This window comes from Pocillopora verrucosa, chromosome 4 (genome assembly GCF_036669915.1).
Source record: "Pocillopora verrucosa isolate sample1 chromosome 4, ASM3666991v2, whole genome shotgun sequence".
Taxonomy (NCBI): Eukaryota; Metazoa; Cnidaria; class Anthozoa; order Scleractinia; family Pocilloporidae; genus Pocillopora; species Pocillopora verrucosa.
Window position 1 is genome coordinate 2,132,004 of NC_089315.1, and position 24,406 is coordinate 2,156,409.

General features: G+C 40.1%; 3 protein-coding genes across 3 annotated transcripts; 1 reads left to right on the top strand and 2 right to left on the bottom strand.

The window, feature by feature from the left end:
- The first annotated feature begins 289 nt into the window (after nucleotides 1-289).
- LOC131784692 (uncharacterized) lies at nucleotides 290-4,490 on the top strand. The gene is made up of 2 exons (XM_059101519.2): nucleotides 290-413; nucleotides 1,802-4,490. The coding sequence occupies exon 2, from the start codon at nucleotides 1,803-1,805 to the stop codon at nucleotides 4,092-4,094; it is 2,292 nt and encodes a 763-aa protein (XP_058957502.2). The 5' UTR covers nucleotides 290-413; nucleotide 1,802; the 3' UTR covers nucleotides 4,095-4,490.
- Nucleotides 4,491-6,070: 1,580 nt separating this feature from the next.
- LOC136280240 (spectrin alpha chain, non-erythrocytic 1-like) lies at nucleotides 6,071-23,541 on the bottom strand. The gene is made up of 43 exons (XM_066165158.1): nucleotides 23,502-23,541; nucleotides 23,133-23,185; nucleotides 22,646-22,715; nucleotides 22,434-22,501; nucleotides 22,181-22,329; nucleotides 21,664-21,756; nucleotides 21,179-21,310; nucleotides 20,463-20,614; nucleotides 20,113-20,227; nucleotides 19,812-19,895; nucleotides 19,348-19,452; nucleotides 18,508-18,599; nucleotides 18,063-18,207; nucleotides 17,802-17,918; nucleotides 17,456-17,520; nucleotides 17,225-17,324; nucleotides 16,473-16,621; nucleotides 16,170-16,218; nucleotides 15,489-15,739; nucleotides 14,929-15,091; nucleotides 14,470-14,554; nucleotides 14,167-14,351; nucleotides 13,536-13,640; nucleotides 13,321-13,430; nucleotides 12,699-12,797; nucleotides 12,505-12,625; nucleotides 12,115-12,236; nucleotides 11,871-12,003; nucleotides 11,561-11,659; nucleotides 11,400-11,447; nucleotides 11,002-11,113; nucleotides 10,808-10,884; nucleotides 10,500-10,636; nucleotides 10,088-10,160; nucleotides 9,844-9,960; nucleotides 9,510-9,625; nucleotides 9,017-9,080; nucleotides 8,538-8,650; nucleotides 8,293-8,442; nucleotides 7,982-8,137; nucleotides 7,487-7,633; nucleotides 6,945-7,095; nucleotides 6,071-6,692 (listed from the first exon to the last, which is right to left on the bottom strand). Exons 6-43 carry the CDS (start codon nucleotides 21,727-21,729, stop codon nucleotides 6,564-6,566), a joined length of 4,434 nt encoding a protein of 1,477 aa, XP_066021255.1. The 5' UTR covers nucleotides 21,730-21,756; nucleotides 22,181-22,329; nucleotides 22,434-22,501; nucleotides 22,646-22,715; nucleotides 23,133-23,185; nucleotides 23,502-23,541; the 3' UTR covers nucleotides 6,071-6,563.
- Nucleotides 21,865-23,544, bottom strand: LOC136280144 (spectrin alpha chain, non-erythrocytic 1-like). The gene is made up of 6 exons (XM_066164843.1): nucleotides 23,502-23,544; nucleotides 23,133-23,185; nucleotides 22,646-22,715; nucleotides 22,434-22,501; nucleotides 22,181-22,276; nucleotides 21,865-21,930 (listed from the first exon to the last, which is right to left on the bottom strand). Exons 1-6 carry the CDS (start codon nucleotides 23,542-23,544, stop codon nucleotides 21,865-21,867), a joined length of 396 nt encoding a protein of 131 aa, XP_066020940.1.
- Nucleotides 23,545-24,406: the final 862 nt, after the last annotated feature.

A 24,406-nucleotide genomic window follows, 5' to 3' on the forward strand; every position in this document is an offset into this window, starting at 1 on the left:
GTTTTTTATAACGGGTGTAAATTAAAAATGAAATTAGTCAAAAGCAATCACGACTCTCAAAAAATAAAACCATTTCTTTCATAGCTATATTAGAGCGGCAGTTCTTTTCTAAAAGATGATCATCAACATTTCTAAGTCTCTTCCTCTTTCCGTTTTGGTTAGGGAAGCCTCTCGAAAGCGATATGTAAAGCTGCAGGAAAAATATCTTAAAACAGTAACATGATCGCCGGGACATTTCCCGGTGACGTATACTTACGTAACCTCATCGTGATACAGTATAAAAAGATATTTCGCTCTTAGGAGTAAACAGAGTTTTCCGAGCTTTACACGGTGAAGAAGATCTGTGCAACTGTTTGTTCTGAACTTTAGTGGTCCTCTTAGATAGCGAAAAAAAACTACAACACTACAATAAGGTGAGGTAAAACAATTTCTAAATACTCATTTTGTCAATCTTACTCCAAAATCTTATTCAGTTCTCGCACCGATGGAGCAACACGTTATCTATTACTGAATTTCCTCGAGTCCGTGAATTGAGTAAACTTCAATAGGTTAACTAAGGCAGAGATTAGATTTATTACCACGTGTTTCAAGAAAAACGGATGATTCATTTGTAAATACATTCGAGCCAAAGTGTTGATGCCGTTTGGTAAGTTACTTATTAAAACAACCTTCAGCACGGCCACCAAGTTCGCGTTCACTTCGAGCGCTCGCACGAACTCTAGCCGAAGATGTCTTCAAATAGTGAATGAAACTTGGTCATTTTTTCGCTTCGTCAAGGCCATGAAACTAAAATAAACTGGTACTGATAGCTTGAGGAAAATTATGGCGGCTTTTATCAATCGAAACTCACCAAACCTTGAAATGAACAACCCCCGTACACTACTGTCATTTTGTGTAAACTGATTTACCCAATTCTTTAACATGATAATCGTTCGTCAGTACTGGCTGTAATTTAGAATTATCAATTGAATCTAATATATATCATAGCTTTATCATTGATGCCGATTGTCGATAACAAAAATAGTAGATCCGTTCAGTTCAGCTTAGTTCCACAGCATCTGCTGGGCTCGATGATAGTTCAATAATCACTATTTCTTAAAAAGCATCGAAAGTAACGAAACGAAACCGGAAGTCGCATGGCCAATTTTAGATCTCGATACCACGAAAAAGATAAGACTCTAATTATTATTTACTCAAATGAAAACAAATTGATTAGCTTTCGTTTCGTTTCTTCTACTCGGATTGCTGATTCTACAATTTTTCATTTCTTGCTAGTGTTGGCTATTCGTCGCTGAGAAGCTATTCAGTTATTCTGCATGGCTAGTACCGATTGCTTGCTTTTCTGTTCGAAGTTCTTGATGTTTACTACTAAAAATTATTTATCAAAATCAAGAGATCATAATCTCTTTATCAAAGCTAAGGTTTGTCCATGATGCGCAGCATCCGTTCAACCCAAAGATTGCGGGAGCAGGGTAAGGGACTTTCCCTCGAAAAAAATTACCCAATTGTTGACTTCCGCTCGGGTTCCCCATATTTTTCGGTAGTCGTAATGGCAGCGTCTGAGACAAAACTACATGGAATCGAAAGCCAGCGTTTGATAGTTTTAGCCACCAATGACGCAATAAAAGCTCAAAATGCTTTTTTTTTTTCGAATTTCATGATATGATTTCCACCATTACATTTAGTGATATTGTTTCATCACTTGTGTTTTCAAGTTTCCAACACCATGCGAAATATTCACGGAAGTCTTTACAGGAATTGAAGTTTAAATCACATCATCATATTGATTCCTTTTTCTCAGCATGTCTTCACTCAGTCTTCTGGATGTGGCCGTAGAAGAACGGAAGGAAGAATTGGGCGAGAAGGCTGTGACTTTCGTTTTTAAAAAGGAAGACCATGCGAAGATTCTTCTAGACAACCTTCGCGACATGCAGGCAGGAAATGAGGGAATCTTAACTGACGTGAACCTCATTTCCAGAAGAAAAGACTCCGAAGAAAAGTTTCATTCTGTGCTCCTAGCAGCAAGCAGCCCAAATGTTAAAGATCTTCTTATGGCAAGGAGTGTCAAAGATTCCGCAAGGGCCATTTTGCTTGACGGATTGACTAAAGAAACTCTCAGGTGTCTTAGAAAATTCATCTATAAATGTGAGTTTACGATAGATGAGGACACTCTACAAGACCTTCACAACTTTGCCGTTCAATTTGAAATTGATGCACTCGCAGCTAAGTGTGAAGAATTACAGGATCATCAGGGAAGGATAAAAGTGGTACCTGACGATCACGGAGATGTGCTTTTGGAGCTATTGAATATGTTCTTCGAGAAAGAACTAACCACAACAACCATAGAAGACTATCAGGGAAAGATCCAGTTGGCTGTGCATGGCCCCCTCGTCGCGGCTGCGTCACCGGCCCTTCAAGATATCATTTTGCAAGGTTGTACTTCTCAAAGAAGGCACCCCATTCGTCTGGGCATCCATGCTAATGTTCTTCGTGATTTCATTGGTTACCTCTACTCGGCGAAAGTGACTCTGCAGCGCGAAAATGCTGTTGGTCTTCTCAGAGCCGCGTGTACTTATCAAATACCAGCACTTTCTCAAGTCTGTTGTGAATGGCTGATTGCCAAACTGGACACCTATGATGTGGTGGGTATCCTGTGCTTGGTTCGCGAATTAGATTCTGAGCACACTGCAGATCTGGAAAGAAGAACAAAGAAAATTATCATCACCAATTTCAGTTCGTTAAGTGCTGAACACGGAATCAATGCTCTTGGCCATGAAGACTTGATGGAAATCATCCAGGATGAGGAACTTGAAATTGAAGATGAAGAACATGTCCTTCACGTTGTCATGAAATGGTTGGAGTTTGACGAAAAGAATCGTCTTCCTCACCTGAGCAGGTTGCTGGCTTGTGTCCGCTTGGAACAGACAAGCCTTGACTTCTTGGACACCATCCAGCAGGATCCAAGAATCGGACGCTCTCCTGAATGCCTTGAGGTAATCGAGGAGGCCCGACATAGGCTAGCTGACCAAGGCCACTCCATGTCTCACTCCAGTAGTCACGATGATGAAGGTTTCCAGGGGAGCGAAGAATCATATGATGGCGACTCCTGGCACGAGGATCCGCGAGAAGAACTCGAAGGCTTGTCAACCGCATCTTATAATGGAGAAGACTTTGAGGATAGTAACTTGCGCGAAAGTGACCATATTGACGACTGTTATAGCTGTTACACAGGTGACAGCTATAGCAGTAGCCCACGCGAAGATGAACATGACGACAGTTACTTGCGTGACCAATATTTACGTGATAGCTACGTGCACGACAAGTCTCCGCCTCGGTGTCGCCTGCGTGACAGCAGCCCACCAGATAGTTACTCGCATGGTTACTCACAGCGTGGTCATATCAGCTCCAACCCGTCTGACGACGAAGAGGCGAGCTGCTTGTCGGGCCCGAAAAGGAAGGATGGCCAGCCAGACATGCGCTTTAAGGTGAATCGAAGGATTTTCTGTAAAAGTGGAAATAACAAAGATGATTCCCGGGACTTGAGGCTGAGGGAACATAGGAGAGAGTTTCCTGGTCCGGTTAAGAAGAATGGAGAACCTGATATGCGATATAAGGTAAATAAGGAATTATTTGGAGCGTTGAGGAAAACGTCAGCATCAATTTCAACCAACGTACCAGCAAAGGTTCACCCAGTGAAGAAGGATGGTACGCGTGACATGCGGTACAGAAACAACAGAACAGCACTCTGCGGCTCCTCCTATGTTTCAAGTTCCGCATGTTCTGTAGTTACTGGTACGCTTACCGGTGGAACAAAATCCTCTTTGGGGCCGTCCTTGGCTAAAGTTTATACCGCGGGACCTCTGAAGAAAAACGGCGCACCTGACATGCGCTATGCGGTAAACAAGCAGCGTTTTGGTAATCTCCCCGCCGCTACAACCAGCTCGCGAGGACCTCTTAAGAAAGATGGGAAACCGGACATGCGTTATGCAGCGAACAGACAGTCGCACCATCCTCCGCAATCTCGGTCCCAGGCGCAAGGTCCATTGAAAAAAGATGGAACCCCTGATATGAGATACAAGGCCAATAGGCGATGATACAGACACACTCACGTGTATGTTAGATTGCCATCTGTTATAATTGTTCCCAAGTACAGCTATACAAGTTTTTCATATGACAAACAATTAGCTTCGTTGTTTTTACAAACATTTTCAAATATCTATCCCTCGAAGGAAAGCCCACTCTTTTGTAAGATTATTATCGAAGTTTGTTGTAAGTGGCCACTTTGAATCGTAGCCAAAGTTTTATTGAAAAATTATAAAGAATAGGAAAAAAAGGAAACGATTCTTTATCTGGTTTTTAAGGTCGGAATAGTGAAGGAAAGAATTGCCACATCCAGTCTAGTTTCGACCTAATTTAGTTGCTCTAGATCAGAGGCCATTAACTTAAGTCTGTCACATTCTTAATGCATCTTTTGGTAGTGAAAAAATAAAGCTTAGAAAAGGATCGCTTATGATTGTTTGAAGTTTGGCGAAGCGCGAAGCAGACACGGATATGCATCAGCGCCAAATCGTCTTCGTGTTCCCAAACGAAGGAAAAAACAGAACTCCCAAGAGACCAGTCGACTGGCGCGGGGAGGATTGAGTGGGTGAGGGTCAATTTTATCACGACAACTACTTCCTCTTTCCATTCGTAAACAACCGGACGAGATGTCTGGTCATCAAAGGAGTTGACCGGACAAAACCTACATCTGACCTAGCATTGTCCATTGACCGGCCGTTATTTCAAGCCCTGTCAAGTTTAAGTTTAGGTTTAAAGAGGGATGTTTGCGGATTTAGCTCACGTTTGCGATATCTTTCCAGTTGTTGTGAAGTAAGTTGTCTATTTCAAGCGCTTGTGATGTACTCATACTAGTCTTCCACATTCCTTAATTTGCTATTTTCTTATCGTATGAAAATACTACCAATTTTAGTTTCCATCGTACTTTAATAACAGAAATACGTCATTTGTAATAAAGTTCAAGCCCTTTCCTAAGCTGACCGATATCTTGTAGCGTGAATAGTGCGAAACCTCTGGCGGATATTGGCATAAACACAAGCTCGAAAGGGCCGTGGATTCTCCTAACCTAGGTTTCCGAAAATCTAAAAACTCTTCCCTTGGTAAACCAAAAGTTAGCTTTTGGTTTATAACAGAACTCTACGGAACTCTAAAGCACTGACCATGGGGAACCATCGCCACACATAGTGCGAAGGAATATAAAGTTATGGCAACAGAAACGAACACAGCTACCCATTCTTAAGATAGATCTCGCAATAGAAAACAAAACAAAAACGGAACAAGCTACACATTCAGTAACGGGAATATTTTTTTCTAATCTTGACCTGAACACCGCAAGCGAGAAAACGCCTTTGTCAGTCTTCGCCGAAATCTTCGTTTGATGTTACGTGGTTCTCCTTCGTAGGGTTCGAACCTCACTCGCCATTTCCATTTATTCTCTGCTACTTAAGTACAATGTATCACAACTCTCGGTGGAGCTGGCTGAAGATAGGTATACATCGCTATCGGACATTATTTCAAGGGTATTTCAACGCTGACTGATACAAAATTACAAGAGATGTGAGAGATCTGTTTGTGACAACTGAAAGTTTTCACGCTTTTCTGGGTCATCACCCGCTAATTCGTTACCAGTCCACGGGACACTTTAAAGACAAAATAAGAGCACTTTAGTGCCCGAAAGAACCGAGCTTTATGTTTTTGAAATTTTCTTCTATCGGAATTGGCTTATACATATGATAAGCTAAATATTGACGCCAAAAAAAAGATTCGTGACATAGGCACTTTAAAGGGTTAAAGGGTTAACTTGTTTCGTTAGGCTTACATCTTCATCTCATTAAGTTTCTACGCGTGATTGTTTTACATCAAGTCATCTGACGGCTCTTCGTACAAACAACTGGCTAAAAAAAACCAGTGTCGTTTCACGTTAATTACCTTGGTAAATTTACCAGAGATTGTCCTAATAAGTTTTGTTGGCTCGCCTCCCAGCTTCACGCACCGCACAAAACACATCCAGATGTCCAGTCATTGCTTCACTCCCTTTTATTACATCATTAATGCTAAATGATAATGTCACACGACAACCAGCCAATAGTCCGTTCTACACTACAATTAGGACATAATTTGAAACTTCTGCAAGAAAACACCTCCACGGCATAAAATCGTTTATGGCGATACATGAACCACTGCTTCAGGAACACTGTCTTCCTTTTGATGTTTAAACCATGCACTGGCCCACATTTTTGTTTGCTAATATAACAGAACTTTTCCGCTATCCCTAACCAAGTAACAACTCATCACTCTAAACATAATAACATGCACTGAAGAAACATTACATTAGTAATTCTCTTGAACACTGTGATCAGTTAATCTGTTGATGATAGCTTCAGTAATACCTAGCGAGCTGCTGGGGTATTGTCATTTTCCAGTTACATTAAACCGTGAGGTGTTTCGTTTCTTCAGAAATAAGGAACATACCACAATTACTGCAAATCTATGCCGGACTGACTAATTTAGCTAGAAGAGAAGAGTTCCTCGCAGAAAGTCTTGTAGTCGTAAGCTCCCGGAACTTCTCGGCCCTTGTCGTCAACGTAAGGATTCATACGATCAATACAGAAGTCGGCCTGCTCCTTGGTGAGAGACTGAAAACGAGAGGCAAAGAAATCAAGATCGAAAGCAGCAAGAGAGGCATTATCCAGTTATGTACTTTGTGGAAACTAACAGTAAACTTCAAGGACCGACATCACGACAACTCAAATACTTCTCTGGGACGTGAAAATCGTGAAACAAATACAAGCATTATATGATGGCTCTCTTAGGACGTCTAGTAAGTTTCAATCAAGTTACGTTTTCCTTCCCCTCTCATAAGTTTAAATTTGAGGTGTAGATGTTACCTGATAGAGCTCAGCCTCAGTAACATAGAGACGTTTTCCGCCCTCAGTGAGCGCCTTGAAGGCGTTGATGACTTCTTGACTAGAGCCGACATTTTCTGTTTCACGACTGATCATGAAGGCCATGTACTCTCCCATCGACACCACACCGTCACTACGTAGAATTGAAAGCGAGAGACAATCAGTCAGTGACACAAGAATAAACAGAGAGAAAGACAAAAATCTACGCCGTTCCAACTGAGAGCGTGGTGGCTTTACAACAAAGTTACGACATACTAGCGGTGGTATCAACACGAAAGCACAATTACCACTAATCTCTCTCTAAAAAAAGAGTTTTGTCGTGTTATAGATTCTCATAGACTCAAAGTGTGAGCTTATCTGGTAGAGAGCTATTCGTTAATACTATCGAGCAGTGCTCTTCCTTATTCTTTCCGAAGTTTTGTCTGTAGCTGGAAACCGTGGGTGTGACCGAATCAATGAGCGGTAACCACCTGCCAAAGCAGGAAGTGAAGCCAAAGCAATTCAGTGTGGCCCAGGCCACTTACCCGTTGGGATCCACCGTTCTGAGGATGCTTTGGAACTCCGGATCTTCTTCGCCCTCTTCTACAATGGAGAGATCGTAGCCAAGAGAACGGAGGCATGACTTGAATTCTTGATGATCCAGGTAACCAGTCTTATCCTTGTCAAAGTGCCTGTTGAAGAGATTAGAGGGGAGCGATCAAGTGCTGAGTAAACACAATTCATGACTGAAGGACGAATGAAAAATTCAAATACGGACCGTGGTACAGCCTTACAGCTAACAAAAATGATAACTTTTCCAGAGCCATAAATATTAATGTTGATTTTAAGAGCCGAAAAAGTGATATTTCAAAACAAGAAGTCGAGTGTAATCTCGAGTTTCTAATGGCCTTCTCCTGAAGACAACACAGCTTTAAATGCAAAAAACTGGAATGAAAACCCCAAGAATTAAAGCGAACAACTTATTTGACGACCTACGAAATATTAACAGCTTTTTGTGGTGGAAGTGAAAAGAAACTTACTTGAACATGATAGTGAATTCTTTGAGTGTATCCTCGGAAACGCCAGTGGTATTGCGGGCCTGGATTTGCTGTTCAAGATTGTGTTTCATGCGCATGGCAAGTTGATCCAGCTGATCCCACTGCTGAGCAAGGTCCACTGTGCTGTGTTCGGTATACCTTGAGTAAAAATGAAACATGTGTTAACGCACGAGTATTAAAAGGAAAAAAACACGCGTCCAGCACATGAACACCACTAACAACATGCAATGTTACTTTATAGTACATTGAGTGCGAAGCTCTCTGGGCATGTATCTAAAAAGAACTCAACTAACTTGTTGTCCAGGATAAGAGCCTCTTCCATTTGAGCCCCAAGATCCTCCAGGATCCTAAGGTCCTCTTTCCTGTCTGCTATCTCAGCACTCTTCTTCTTGACCTCGGCCAGTTGATCTTCAAGGTCCCCTTGACCGTCAACCATTGCAACCCTAAGAAAAATGAAATATACAGTTTAATAAACGTTCATGGATTTTTTTAAGCTTTATTATCCACTGTTCTCCTGAGGCAAACTTGTTCATCGTACCTTGTGTCAGAGAGCCAAGCGTGGAACGAGTTGGCAGCTTGTGCAAATTCCTGCCTGAGGTTGTCATTATACTCTTGACGCTGGGCTTCTTTGCGCAAATCATCCTCGCGTTCCTAAAAACAAAACGAAGATACATTACGTTGAATTCGTAGTCAATCTTTCATTTCATTTCCGAGGCAAGGTACTCCCATACAATCCAAAAGCCTCCTTTCAATTCATTCGGCATGGAAGACAGTTCCGAGTAGGATTTTCGCAATAGAAGAGGCTTGTGAAAAGAAAAACTGACAAGTAATAGGCATATTCTTTTCAAACACTTCACCTCCGAGGCTTGAAAGTTGTATAATAATTTAAACCCAGTCCAAGGAGAGAAACCAAATCAATTTCCAGCCATTTGTAAGAAATGTTCACGGAAGGATGATAGCATTTGTGACCTGTTGTATCTTAATAGAGAAAAAAAAGACGAAATAGAATCTACAAACCTCAATAATCTTCTGCAGATTTTCCCACGTGTCTTCCAATGCTTCCATAGTAAACCAAGTATAACTAAAAAGAACGAAAAGACTCTTTCACCACCATCTTAAATGAATCAACAGGTTCTTTCAAGTCTATGGGCCACTTATTGAGCCTTAATGTATCCGTTGTTGAGCAAAACCGTGCCCTAAACGTCTCCATTTCAGCAGATTTATCTTCACGAATAGTGCCAAGAAGGCTTCTAGCATCACACGCCTCTTTTAACGCTGACGTGAATAGGTAATGTTACTGGCACGCTCTCTGTTTACTAAAAAAAAACTTCAAAGCAAAGCCATCACTTATGGTCTCAGACAGGATTTGCTCCAAAAATTACTCTCCTAACAGTTAAATATGAATGGGACATAACTTATGTTAGGTGTGAGAAGTAGGAACAAAATCTGTCAGATGTAGTTTTAAAATGAAGGTAAGCCAATGATCTTCACTATACATTAGAAAACTTACGGGTTGATGGAGACGTTATAGCTCTTGATCTGACGATCAAGCTTCCTCAACATCATGATGTCGTCTTCCGCTTGGTCCAGAGAAGCGCGGAACTGGGTGTGGCCATCTTGCAAAGCCTGAAATTTCGAAAGAATAATAGCTAAAAATTACATTTATGATTGGTATAAGCAACATACAATTGATTCTACTTAAGAAAGCGCCTGAATCAAAGTCATGAGTTTCGCCTCTCACGTCTCCGGTCAGATCACCCGCGCTTGCTGTTCTTAGTAGCAAGATTCGCGACAGGGAAGATGAAGAACAAACTTATTCCCGCCTGTTCAGTGAGGCTACTTACACGTATCTCCTCAACAGAGTTGCAGCGCACTGGATCGGTCAGATCTTCCTCCGCATTCTCGAACCAACTGTTAAAAGCAGAGGCTTTCTTGGCAAACAACAGGAACAAGTCCTCCACCTTAGACAAAAGAAAGACAGTAGCGTTCATTAGTGATGCACTCCTGAGCAACGTGGAAGGTAAGGCGACCGAAACTACAACTAAACAAGCAAATCGGAGGAAAAAAAACACACAAACAAGTAGTCACCTTCTTGTATTGATCCTGGGCATGTTGAAGTCGTTCTTTTCGAGTCTTGGAGTCTTCCAGCAGCTGCTCCCACCTGAGAGTGTAAAAGAAAGGAAATTTTACCTAACTGCTACAACAAGCTCCAATATTAACTAACGATATCGCTATAAAATAGACAACGAAGTCTACATTCATCCTGTGACTCTTTGTAAGAGAAGCAGAAACGTGGTAGCGCTAAAAGTTAATTAGATCTAAGAAAAATTGAGCAACGTTATAACGAAGAGAAGCTTTGCCGCTCTAAAACGGCTGGTAAGTCTTTTCTCAGAATGTCAATCAAACTTTCTATCATTATTCTGTCATATATTGTTTTGACTTCATCGCCAGTGTAATACGCGGTTGCCCCTCATATGGCCATGAGGCTTGAAGTACCCACCTCCTAATAAGGTCATCATGACGTTTGATGATGGCAGGCGACTGCTCGTGTTGTGATTGGACAAGCTCGTCTTTCAGCGCAGTCACACGTGCAATGCCTTCGTTTTCAAATGCTTGGAGACCTGAATCAAAGGTTTCCTGGTAAAAAGAAAAACAGCACAGACGGAAAATTGTTTTATACGATGCCACCGAAGATTTATTGGTATTACCGACTAGCTAAAAACTCAACTCCGAAAGTCAAGGCCAACCAAAGGCAGACCTCAACAATTAACTTAAGTTGTCTTGTTTGAGTGTCATCTTGCACTTTACCTGTTTGGTGAAAAGTGTTTGCACCGAAGACAAATCGCGCCCCAGATCATCTGACCGAGCAATTCCTTCCTTGTCACCTAAAACACACAAATGGAGCAGCTAAGTTTAAAACCAAAGCAATACAATCAAAGAGAAAATTGCAGCGATCAATCAGAGAAAAAAGGAAAACAACAAAACCCAAAATTTAAACATACCAATCCAGGATTCCACTACATCGGCCTTCCAATTGAACTGCAGGAAAGCTGAGTTGTCATTGAGCTTGGACTTGCGATAGGACGCCATTCTCTCCAACTCGGTAAGTTTACTCTATATAAAGCAGAAACCGGACGAAGATGTTCAAAACTGACCAAAAGCCAACAACTCGTAGCGTCACTACAAGGTCCATGTATTAAATTAGGAAAATGGAGAAGCTCTACAAGTCTTGCTCGGGTTTTTTAATTCGAAAATTTTATTCTGAATTTGATTATTCGAGAGGTGATTTGGAGAGGAGCGTCGTGTTCGTGTGACCATTCAGCTGCATGACCAACCAGTAACAAAGAACTCAGTCAGTAGCCAATCAACAAGTGCAGGTCTTGGCTAATGGTGTCATTACCTTAATGGATGCAATCCTGTGGTCAATCAACTCAGATTGGTGGTTACCCTGTAGAGAGAAAAACTCACTGTCAGGTTGCATTTTAGAATTCTTAATAAGAACAAAAAGAGTAGGATACGGAAACGAAAGAGATAAATGATTCTAAATTCATTGAAGTTAACCTTTTCAATGAGCTTGTTGCCAGCATCTTCAATGTCCTGAACTCTTTCCCGATGAACCTCAAGATCTGTCTCGAATGCTTCGTGCTTCTTTAAAAGACCCTAGATAAGTACCAACATAAGATGAATCAGTTTTGTATAAGGGCATAGATGTAAAAATTATGAACATTGAAGGTTGAACTTATAAAACGTTACATCAGTATTCGCCCCCCTTTCTTTGGAGTGAAGGGTTAAAATACTAACTTTGTTTGACCTCACAACTAACTTTAGAACATGCTATTAACCCAAGTATCAGGAGGGACAATTAACGTACTTGGACTGCAGCCAGTGTATCACCATAGTCGTCACTTCCAACAAGAGTGTTCTTCTCATTGATCCACGATTCCTCTTCACCAACATTAGCGCTGAACTGTTGATATTCCAGAGACTCATCTAGCTTGTGCTGCCTAAAAAATAAAACCGCAGACATCGTTCAGAACAAGTCAGATTTATCACGGAGACTAAATAAATCCCCATACTGCACAAACTGTTACGCATGTAACTGAATACAAACAAACCTCTGCTCAGCCAGGTTTTTCAGTTCGTCCCAGTTTTCCTGCAGCTGATCACAGCGAGCTTTGATTTCATCAGAGCTACTGTGTCCTTCGTCAATAAATTTACGGCCACACAGTAGTACAGCCTGTAGAAACAAAAAGTTATTCGCAAGTGAACAAAACTTCTACTCGCATTTTCAACTTTTTAAAACTATATCGAAGGATATTGCAATTCTAGAGTTTCAATAGGCCCATCCACAATGGTATAAAAGCCAATATTTCATAGCTAAGCTGCAACGGACTCGTTCATCGCAAAGCGCCGAGTTGGCTATAGACTATCTATTATCTAACGCGCCCTAGTAAACTACCTGTTTATTACACTAACAGAAAGAAGTACGAATTTTGTTTCCTGACCTGAATTCTGGCCTCATGGGTGTTCAATTCAGCTTCCAAACGCTGATGTTTCTTACGTAGGTTTTGTACACCAGTCAAGTCCTTTCCATAATCTTCAGAGCTGGTCAATAGCTTTTTCTCCCTAATGAGATACACCGACAAAAATTTAGTTTCCACTTATGTTAAGACAGGCTCTTCACAAAGTGGCCACTTACTTTATCCAGGACTCTTCGTCGTCCACATCTCGGTAAAACTGGTGCAAAGCGTTGGACTCGTCCAACTTCTTATGGCGATCTGCGGCCATGTCTTTTACTCTGAGCAGAAAAAATACATCAATCGATGAAATAAAATAAAATAAAATAGATTACAAAGGTAAAATTAAAACAATACAATATTTCAATAATATTTATTCAAAACAGAGAAAAATTTTTTGTTCATAAAGAAGACTAGAAAAACGCTTTCGCGAACGGCAAAAGGCACACGATGAACCACAGTTGTCCTCGTTTTTTCTTTCAGCCCTAAGCTAAATAAATTGAAAATGTATGTATCTGCATTTCATGTGAAAAGGAGACATTACACTAACCATTTTCTGCTTTTCGAAAACAGGACTGGAGGAGACGTGAACGAAATAAGAAATGAATTGGACTTTCCCATTTGCCGCAAACGTGGTTCGAAGTATCTAATAATAACGATAGCAGGGGTTTTCGGGTGCGAATAAATATTTGCAAAGGGTCGTGTTAGGGTCAAAGTGGTCGTGTAGCTCATCTCGTTTCACTTCCTAAATAAAAAAATAATACTAACTAACGAAAACAAAATGTTGGCAAAATGTTAACTCACTTGTCGTAGCGTTCTGCAATAATGCGGGATTTGTCTTGCAGTGAGTCAGCATCAAAATGGCCAACCTCAGCGAAGTGCTGGGTTTGGGCTTGAAGATCAGTGATACGATCCTGAAAAAAAAACAATCATCACAGAATAAGTGCAAAATATATTTTTTCTCATCTTCAAACCTCGAGAGCAAACGTGCCTTAACCAGTAGTTAACTTCTGACAAACCTCGTGAGCAGCAATATCTGCTTCAACAAGTTGGTGCTTTTTGATCAGATTCTGAACACTGGCCAGATCTCGACCATGATCATCGTGAGACAAGGAAGCTTCAACCTACAAGAGAACATTTCAAGGGAAATAATGAAAACAGCCCGAATGTTAACCACGCTGTATTTCTGTGGGTATCAACCTGAACTTAGCCGCAGTTCTAGATATCCTTTACAACCTTTTATCTTCATATTACTCCCCAACAATTGACGCCAACTGAACAGGTAACATTTTGTTTAATAGCATTTTTCCGGGGAGCGAAAGTTAGGGCGAGGCGAACGCGAGAGGATAGTCGCGCGCTCCTCCTCTTGTCAGTTTCGCATGCTGCTCATTTTTTCATACTGTTCACACCTCTCGATTTCCGGTATGTTAACACACGATTTGACTTCCGGTGAGTCTATTCGTAAACTACCGTAGATGAATCGAGTCTGATTGTGTAGCTCTTGGGAATTTATCCCAAGCATGGCCTTGGGTTCAGTGTAACCTTATATCCAAAATACAAAGCAAAAACGCCGATTTTTGCCGTGTCCAGGTCGCAAATCGAGAGAAGATGACAATTTTAAAGACATATTTATGTGCGTGGCGTTCTCACCTCTCCCAGCCAGAAATCCAGTTCCTTAACATTTGTATTAAATTGCTGTTGTTGATTAGATTCCTTCAGATGTTGACTCTTCTCATTGGACTTCTGTACTAGGTATTCCCACTGCTGCTGAAGTTTGGTGATTCTCTCTTTCACAATCTCCTCACTTCCGGCACACTTGCGCTGCTCAATGAGACCTACGTGAACAAGAAACACGAACAATTTGACGATCACTTTCTCGAATTATAATCACGTGCTTGAATTAATACGTTAACTTCAAGCCATTTTGTTCTTTACTCTTTCAGTGCTGCTTACCTTCAGCTAGGTTGATGGTCTCCAAGACTCTCTCCTGATTGGCCGAGACTTCAGCTTCAAACGCCTGATGTTTTTGGAACTTGGACTGAAAATAAACAGTAGGCACAATTATCCTATTTGCAACAAACATGACACAATGACCCAGCTGGGACTTGACCCTGAACTGGCAAAAGAGTGAAAATTCTAAACTAAAGCACTAAGCTCGGAGGATAATCTGTAGAGCTTATATTCAGCCAACGAACGCTGCGACACGAACGGCTGACCCGCGAGATTCGAGTCACGAGACCTCTCGGCGCGAGAGGTCTGTGACGGGTCGGTGTGGCACTCATTTCCGTACTTCTGCAGACCTTTCGCACGCCCACCTCGCTCGCCGGCTCAAATCCGAAAGCTAGGTCACTCGTGTTGCAGCAGAAATGACAGCCTGTTCACAGGCTCATTAGTTGATGGCAGAAAAAATACCTGTAAGTTGGTTGGATCCTTGTAAGATTCATCCAGCACTGTCTGTAACTTTTCACTGACCCATGCTTCAATGTCCTCAGCATCACGACTGAACTGCTGAATGGTTTTGGACTCACCCAGTTTTGATCGGCGTTCAACCAAGGCTGCCTTCAGAGTAGCCCATCTGAGACACAAAACAACAAAATAATAAAAATTTGAAACTTGGGAAAAGTGTACTTTGATCGCCAGAGTGAAAAATCTTCCACAACGAAAGTCGTAAGTGAGGAAACTCAGTTACGTTCAAGAAGCAAAAACCAAATTTAAAATTTCCAAGCAAATTTCTTTGCAGAGGTATTCTTGAGATAAACTGGAAAAGAGCCTTTGTTTCATCGAAAAATTAAAATAAGAAACAGAATTAAATGTATCTCTGACTATATTAATCGGAAATGACGCGAAAACTGGCTAAAAAAAAATCTTTAAATAGTTTATTTCCACGTAAAGTAGTGGTTACACGTCAAGCTCTACATTCGAACAAAAAGATTGAGATTATTATCCGTGTTTGAAGATAACTTTCAGGTCACCTCGCTAAGACTGCAGAAATCCTCTCTGCAATAGCTGGAGAGTCATAATGATTGTTATCAATCAGCCGATCAGCATTGTCTTTCAGAGCATTGATCTTCACGTCCTGCACTGCAAGTGTCTTTGTGAAGTCTTCATGTTTCTTGATCAGAGCTTCAGCACCCTCCGCTGCTTCTCCGACATCTTCGCTCTGAATGATGGCCTCACGTGTCGCCATCCACTGCTCCAGTTGTTCGGCATCTCGATTGAATAACTGTTAACATTAAAGCCATACGTCAAATAATGCCATAAAGCCTTCAATTACAGAGCACTTTCCAACTGATTGTCGTAAAATCAGAGCCAAAGCAATCAAAATGACCAATCAGGGAAAAGGAAAATATCTCAGGGAACCAATAAGAACTCAGAACCTAAAAACGGCCATAAGCGCGGGAGAAAAACAAGTGACCGAGTCACGGTTGGTTTCAGCTTTGCATCTGATTGGCTGACTTAGGACGAATTGCAAAGCGCAGTGAAGCAAATCTAATTCAACGCTGGATCACTTTCGCCAATTAATTCAAACCCACTTCACTTTGGGACGACAAAATTTTTCATCGTGTTTGTGTTCATTGCCACACAGCAAAAAAAGCTTAGATACAAAAAATTGGTTGGTTCTGGACACCATCACAATATGAATGTTCACAAACCTGCAACTCCAAACATTCATCGAGTCTTTGCTTGCGAGAAGCCCAGGCCCTGAAAAGGAACTGATTTTCAATAATCACCGCATCTTAACTTTATAAAGGAGACAAAAAGGGAAGTACTGATGAAATGAAAATTCTGGCGTATGCGATCGCAAACTACCGGAAAACAACAGTGTGCAATGCGCCTTTGGTTCGACGAAACAGGGACATATAAATGAAAGTGTTTAGCAGATCCCAGCGCTATCATTCATCCATAAGGAATTGTTTTCACTTAAGAGATCAAATTCTTAAACTTAATGGCCTTACTTTTCCAGTTCTTCTCGTTCTGTAGCCATGGTCTCCAGTTTTTCACGGATGTCGGGACTAGCATAATGTTCTTTGTCCAATAATTTCTTGCCGAAATCTTCAAACGACTGGAACTCGCTGTCACGCGCATCAATTTCTGCGCGATGTTCCTGTAACAAAGCAAATCCCAACCATAAATTCAATTCATGTGTCTATAAAATTTTGCACAGTTAAGAAATATAAAAGCAGAGTGACGTTTGCCTGTATATGTGTATTTTGTATGATTGGATTGCACCAGGAAAGACAACTTATTTTCTTTTTACATATTAAAGTATGGTCGACTTGATGCAAATACCTCGAAATAGGCTCAAAATATATTTCCTGTAAATGTTTCCAAGCTCGGAGTTAAAGTTGATCGTGTAGTCTGCTCGTACGGGTGATAATTACTTCCGCTAAGGTTGTCGAAACGTCAGTGAGCGCTACCAAAAACAGTCCTTCCCAGAACCATTCTGACCCGGACGAGCAGACTACACGACCTAAAGAATTTCTTGTCGCTCTAGAATTGGTTTATATGCAAAGAACGTTCACAGCTGATAATTAACAGCTCATTCGGTTGTCTAGTTCAAAAGACATCGCAGACTTGTATTGAAATATGAAAGTAATTTTCGATATTGAATACCTTTGCAGCGAAGAGAGCAATGTAGGGAAAAAGGAAGACAACGTTTAGGCCCTGAAGTCTGAGTGAAATCTCTGTAAAAGTATTCATTCTATACCTGATGCCTGTCCAACAGAGCTTCTGCACTGGCCACATCCTTTGCAAGTTCATCAGAAGTTACCAATGCCATAATACCATTGATCCATGAAGTAAGATCTCTGAAATATGAAAAGAAAAAAAATTACATGCTACCTAACAGAAACTTGTGTCTGGACCAAACACCTTACGCCGAATAAAAAATAAAAACAATTTGTTAGGATGTTCACCAAATGACAAGCCCATCACTTACCTGAATTCGTTGAGGAAATGGAAGTAATCTGACGAGTCACTCAGTTTGCCCCTTCTTGCAGCCGCCTAAAATTTTAGACGAATACAAAAAAATTGCTACCATCCCTTTCACTATTAAAAGACTGATTTACATATAACCTCACTTAAAAACCGAATGAAAACGCGAAGTGTAGCAATGAGAGTCAAATAAAGTTCCGTCAATTAAAAATATCTTGATAAAGTGACCTGGCATTCTTCCAAGTTTTCAAGAAATGGTCCGTTCAGGCTTAAAACGAGAATTTGAGGTCAGATCTGGACAGCGAAGGTATAAAGGATAACTTCAATTGGAGTTATAGAAGTTGGTGTACCTGTTCTCTGAGATTAGCCCACGCTTCTTCTAGCTCGTGTCTCTTCCATTCAATGTCTTGTGCTGCATTCGGATGACTGGATGTTAACTTAGCAGCTTCCACGTTGAGTTCACGAACCTGATGACGACAAAAAAATGTCATTTTTCAGTAACAGAGTGATATCAATCCAGATTTAAAACTTATATTCCATTCGACAGGGAATTTTCGCCGGTATATCCATTATAAAAGTAAGTGCTCTGGGAGACGAACTAGTTACCATACCTTCTCTTCCAATGCGGCCAAGTCTCTCTCCAAAACTTCATGCTTTCTCTGCAAGGCCTGGACACTAGCCAAATCCCGACCATAATCTGAGGTGGAAAGAGCAGTGTCTTTCTCTGAAATCCAAGCCTTGGTGTCATCAGCATCCCTGAATTATTTTGGGGAAAAAAATTGTTACGAAAGAATCTCTTAGCAAACTGGAAAAAATCTTCAGCCCACCTAAAGTTGTGCTGAGTTGTAGTGAACGAAGTGTTGAGAAACTTAATCATGACCACAAGAAATATCTTCCAAAATTAATTCTGACAAGAATGCCAAAGCAATTCTCTAGTTCTTTGACTTCTGATTGAATTGAGGTTCAAAGGTATTAAAAGAAAGTACATGTAATTGTATTTTGTATTGAGCTTTAAAAAGAAAATACATGTAATTGTATTTTATATTTCAACAATACCTGTGGAATTTCTGAATGTCCTGAGCATTATCCAAATTTTCCTTCCTCTGCTCTGACATGGTCTTAAGATTGGTCCATTTCTGGTTCAGCCTCTGTTAAAGGCCATTAAAAAATAGGATGAATTGTTTATTGACCCGAGCAATCCATACCAGTTAGCAGCTTACAACTACAAAGCCATAATGTTTTTATTCCAAAATTTACCACACGCTGCATTACAGAAACAAAGGGACAGACGTTATCAACTCTGATGAGTCACTTACAAGGATTTTTGTAGTAACCACAGTTACTGTATTCACCTGTAGTTAAAAAATATGCTTCACATTGTAACAATCGATGCGTATTAAAATTTCGTGGGTGATACAGTCAACTCTTCTCGCTTTTCAGACAAGGTCACACACAGTCTCTAGTGACACATATTCTAACGCAACTTCTCTTCATTAGATACAATTTGAAATGAAAGAAATTTCATTTGACTGCGGATTTAAAATCAAGTAGAGCAATAATTCTGGTATGTGGGCTACAATTTATGCAATTGTACAAAGGAATCCTGGAAAAACTCAAGCTTTGACGGGATTCGAACCCGTGCCACTCAATACTAGTTAAGCACTACGACCGACTAAACTTTAAGAGGGGTTTTTTCTGCGTGGAGGAATCATCTCAGAGAGAAAGCGTACAATGTTTCTTAGTTAAGACTTATAAATGGCATGAAGAAAGCCAAATATTAACAGAGAAAAGAGTGTGACGCTTAATACACTGTGCACTCTCTGTCGTCATATTTTCAGCAACGTATATCAGTCTGCTTGCGTTTGAAAACACACAACACAATTATTCATTCCTCACCTCAATCATCTCTCGGATCATCTCATATTCTCTGTAGTGTTCAATCTTTAGTTTCTCAGCCAGTAACGTCAGTTCTCTGATACGAACCTCTTTAGAAATCATATCCTGCGTGATAAGCAAATGTTTGGTTAGTTATGTTGAACATTATCGAGGGTTTCCGATTGAGTGTCGTAAAACCAAAAACCAAAGAAATCACAACAGCCAATCAGAGGAGAGGAAAATATCACAAGGAGCCAATAAGAACGCAATGTAAAAACAAGTTCACAGCCTAAAGCGCGGGAAAATACAAGTGGCCAAGACGCGATTGGTTTTAGTTTTGAATCTGATTGGTCGAGAGGACGACACGAGTTTTCTGGGACAATCACAGAGCGAAGTAAAGCAAAACCAATGCAACCAAGGAGAATTTTTCGACACCCAATTACAAAACTGCTTAACGAACGATGTTGTCAGCTGAAACATTGTACCTTTTCAAAGTCATCAAACTTCTTTTGCTGAGCTTCCACATGTTCGTAGTCCTTTCCGATTTCCTCTGAGGTGACAATTGCTTCCTAAAATTTAGAAAAGGTCCGTCATGTTAATGTATTCTATTATAAACATATCAGATAACGAGCAAGCCTTATGGAAAGTGGGCGATATGACCCAATAAATGAGTGTGTTAGTTAGCTTTCTTCGCTGTCAGAGATTTTAGAAAATTGTTACTCTTGTGTGTTTGTTTTAAGACAAATGTACGTTTGTAGTTGCCAAGTCTTTGCAAAATACACGAACCTTGTCATTGATCCAAGACTCCAGTTCGTGAGCATCCCGCAACACACTGTATCTTTGAATGGAATCTTCCAATTTCTTCTTACGTTCTTCGCCTTTGTCCATCAGGTCTTGGTATCTGTTAAAAAAAAATGACTAGCGTCTAATTTCTCCCAACAATCTATCCACTGAATCATACTTGGAGGTCACGAGAATAAAGGAATTGATCACCAAATAAAAAAGCTCTTGATTGTAAAGCAAATTCTCTTTGTCAGCATGTTAAGAAATGTTCAGAGAATATGTGTTCTGATGTTAGGGAATAAAGGGTTAATCTTTGGAAGGATGAAACTGTTACAGCAAAGTCTGATACTCACTTATCATCCAAAGCCTGCTGTCTGTTAGCAACAGTGTCCACTTCAGGAGCCTGCGACAGAAGGTCCTGTGAGGCTTTGTGGGAGTCAATCCTCTTGACATATGCCGCAGGAACAAAACCTTGTCTGTCATTAGTTTCTACTTTCCACCAATCCTGAAATCAGTGCACAAGATTTTATCAAAGGTGTCACATAATCAATGGTTGCCACTAAAATATTACAAAGCGTTTAACATTTTCATTGCAACTGACACCTAACAAGGCCATTGCAAAACATGATAAATCACACTTGGTAATGCTTGAGTTAAATTAAACCCTAACAAATTTTTTTTCGCGTTGGTAAATAATTCAAAACCTTCCCAACTATACTGTAGTATTTGCTTTCTATCAATGGTACTTGGGCAACTGCTTCTGCTCACCCTTAATTTTGGTATTCCCTAGTTTGGATGCTTTCTGGTCTTTCTTGTGAAATGGGCTTAAGACAATGTAAATTGTAGAGAAAGATGTTTTTCGTCATATCACAAGAATGGGACAAGGAAAAAAATTCCCCATGAGGAATCGAACCTCAGACCTTTGGGTTCAACACTATGATGCTCTAACACTAAGCCACACAGACTCTACAGCGAGCAAGACCCATTACGAAGTTCATATATGTACCACTTTCCTCAAGAGTAGCTAAACCAAATGTACAGCATAAGTTGAAAAAAAAAAAGGACTTACCTTGTTGCTAGAATTGAGTAGGGTCAGAATGTCACCCTTCTGCATGGACACCTCTCTTGCAGTTTTCTCCTGATAGTCATAAAGAGCAACTACACATTCCTTGTCAGAGATATCTGTGACATGAGCCGCTGGCTGAGGGAGATAATTTCATGAAAATAAACATTGGTGGATGCAAAGATAGTGCAAAGATTCCTCCTCCCCCCCTTAAATTTAGGTACAGATTAACTGTAACTGACTTAGAGGAAACAGTATCAAAGTTTTTGGTTTGGTGGAATTCTCCTTTTTCACTAATGCAACCCTGATTACACCTTGTAGTGATTTGGATACCCCCCTTCCCCATTTCCTCTTTCCACGTGATAAACACAATTTGAAAGTATCAGAACATAATTTGATCTGGAAACATTGGAAATAGGTATACCACTGCTGAATCCAATCTGATGTTCATTCTTTTTTTTGTCCTTCGTTTATGCTGTGCTTACTCTTACCTTGCAGTGTTGACTTTGTTCTCTCAGCCCATCTACAACAGTTCCATATGCTCTCAAGTCTGACATGATGGCATCGTGTTTGGTAAGCAATGCCTAAAGTGTTCAAAGTATTAGTTGTAACAGTAAAAAAAACTTGTACTACAATATTCAAAAGGAAACAATGACATGAAAGAAAACTACTGGCAAGGCAAAGGGTTGTCATTAGGAGCCCATAAGCAACAGTAACATCTCGATTGTCAGACAATTTAACACCAGGTACTCTGTGAGCTGTGATCAGACACAGAAAATAAGTATTTTTGAACTAATTCTAAATTTAACATTAGCTAAAAAAAAAGCTGGTCAAAATGGCCAAGAAAGCTAGAAATCAGTCTCACACAGTGTCAAAAATTGAAATTTTTTTTTTGGGGGGGAAGCATGTCCACAGACTCCAATAGAATGTTGTGTTGTAAACTTCGGATCATACATCTGGTACAAATGACAACCCTGAGACTGATAAGAAAACAACAAAGATATTTACCTGTGCACTGTCTTCATCTTTTCCATAGTCATCACTGGTAACAATTGGTTCTTTCTCCTTCAACCAGGATTCTGCTTCAGCAACATCAGCTAGATACTGATGAGCTTGAAGAGAGTCATCCAGATGTCCTTTCGCACATGTGCCTTATCCTGGAGTAATAGTAAAAAAATTGTCAAAACACATCCTAGAAAGATCAATACTCTTTAAATGGTTAATAAAAGCGGAAATGCAAAATGTCATGGAATGGTCTTACCTTGAATTCCAGCCATTTCTGGTCAAGGTCATCAATCTTCTCTTTGATCTCATCAGCGGCAAAGTGCCCTGAGGGAAAACACAACATAATAAAAATGAGTCAAAACATTTAAATCAAACAAAAAAGTACTGACAGAATATGAAAGGTATATGAAAAGTATATGAATTGAAAAGAAAACACATTCTTTAGAACAACTGTTCAAGAGAACTAACCATTATCTATCATTTGAACACCATTATCGCAAACAGCTCTGACACGTGGTTCATGACCAGCAATTTCAGTCTGCAAAGTGAAATGGATGAAATGGGCTGGTAAGTTGGTGATGAATCATTGTACAAGTGCCTCTTTTTCAGCAAGAAGTTTGAGGCTTTGAGCAATGTTAACTGGCAAGAGGTCTGCAAATGCTCTGGCACTGATAATGAGGAGCCCTTGCACACTTCTCGCCAGTCTGCTTTGACTGAGGCTTTTAACTGTCTTGTGCCTCAGTCCTAAAAAGAAGGGCTTGCTTGTAGGCTACACATACCAAAACTGATTGAAATATTCACAATAGACAAAACACACTCTGGGATTACTTATAATAGTGAACTTAAAATTGAAAATGGATTTAAGCTAAGATCTGCAAACTGTTTCAGCTTCTGGCCACAAACACATTTATTACTAAAACATTTTTTTTAATTGTTCAGGTACAGCTGTTCTTACCATTAAAGCCTGGTGTTTCTTTGACAGATTCTGGGCTCCTGTCAAATCTCGGCCTATGGAGGAAGACATTTAATTTTCAGTTTACTATTGAGGTGATGGTCTACAGTTAAGGGAGCATTTCTGTTCAGCAATAACATTTTAATAACAGAGAAAACCATTAAAAAATGACCATGTTTGGATAATGAAGCATAGTTGTAAAATTGAGTGCTTCAGCAAATTTCAAGGACTTTCAATTGTTTTCAGACCACTTACATTTACATTGAAGTGGTTATATTAATACCCCAGGAAAGCAATCATCATAATTTCCACTGGAATCAATTTTCATTTTGCTCTTTATTTTGTATCATTATCTGCTATTCATTTACTTACCAGTGTTTGTGGATGAAGCAACAGGTTCCTTCTCCCTATCCATGCCTCATCTTCAACCATCATGAAGGAAGCGTTTAAGTCTCTCAGCATCCTGGAGCTTTGCTTTGCGAGCTAAGAGAGGAGCCTGGTGAGGAAGATGGGAGGTAATGTTAAGTACTTCCTGAGAAAAAGGACATCAGATGATCTAGTTTTGTAAATATAAAATTTAAAACAAATTCTGGGGTAAATCTTGGTCTATCATGGCTATCAGCAACTGAATTTTCCTTTGGCAATACTGTGTAGTAAAAAACATATGATCATGGAGTCTAACATTTTGGATGATAGTACTGTAGTCCTGAGATGACTGTTGTCTCTAGTAGTGACTGTTGTCAGGAGATTCACTGGAGTCAAGCTTGGAGCACTGATTCTTATCATCTTGTATTAATATTATTAGTAAAGGCTACAAGTTGGACATTTCCCTGAGCCACTCAATCACACACACTTCATTATCATTATCACCTGTAGCTGTTTGGTATCGGCTATTTAAAACTCCTTCTTTTCTTTGAGGGAAGGAGCATCAAAGTGGTCAGCCTCCGCAAATAAATCAGCTTGTGCATTAACAACCTCAATCTTTTCCTGGGGAACAACACAACAGAATTATAATGAAAAATTGAACAACTCACTTCATTTCTGAAACAGTTTACATTTATCTTAGAGATGTTACCCTAGCTTTCTATAACTATTAGCCATATTTTCAAATGTCCTGAATCAATGCTAAACGAGACAGTCACTACAGATACAGTCCTTGTCATTTGAAGAGAAGCATCAAGGTGAAGATATTACATGGTTGCATCAGTGATAAAATATTCATAAAAAACAGAGACATTCAAATGTGATGAAAGGTGGTCTTCACAAAATCAGCCTAG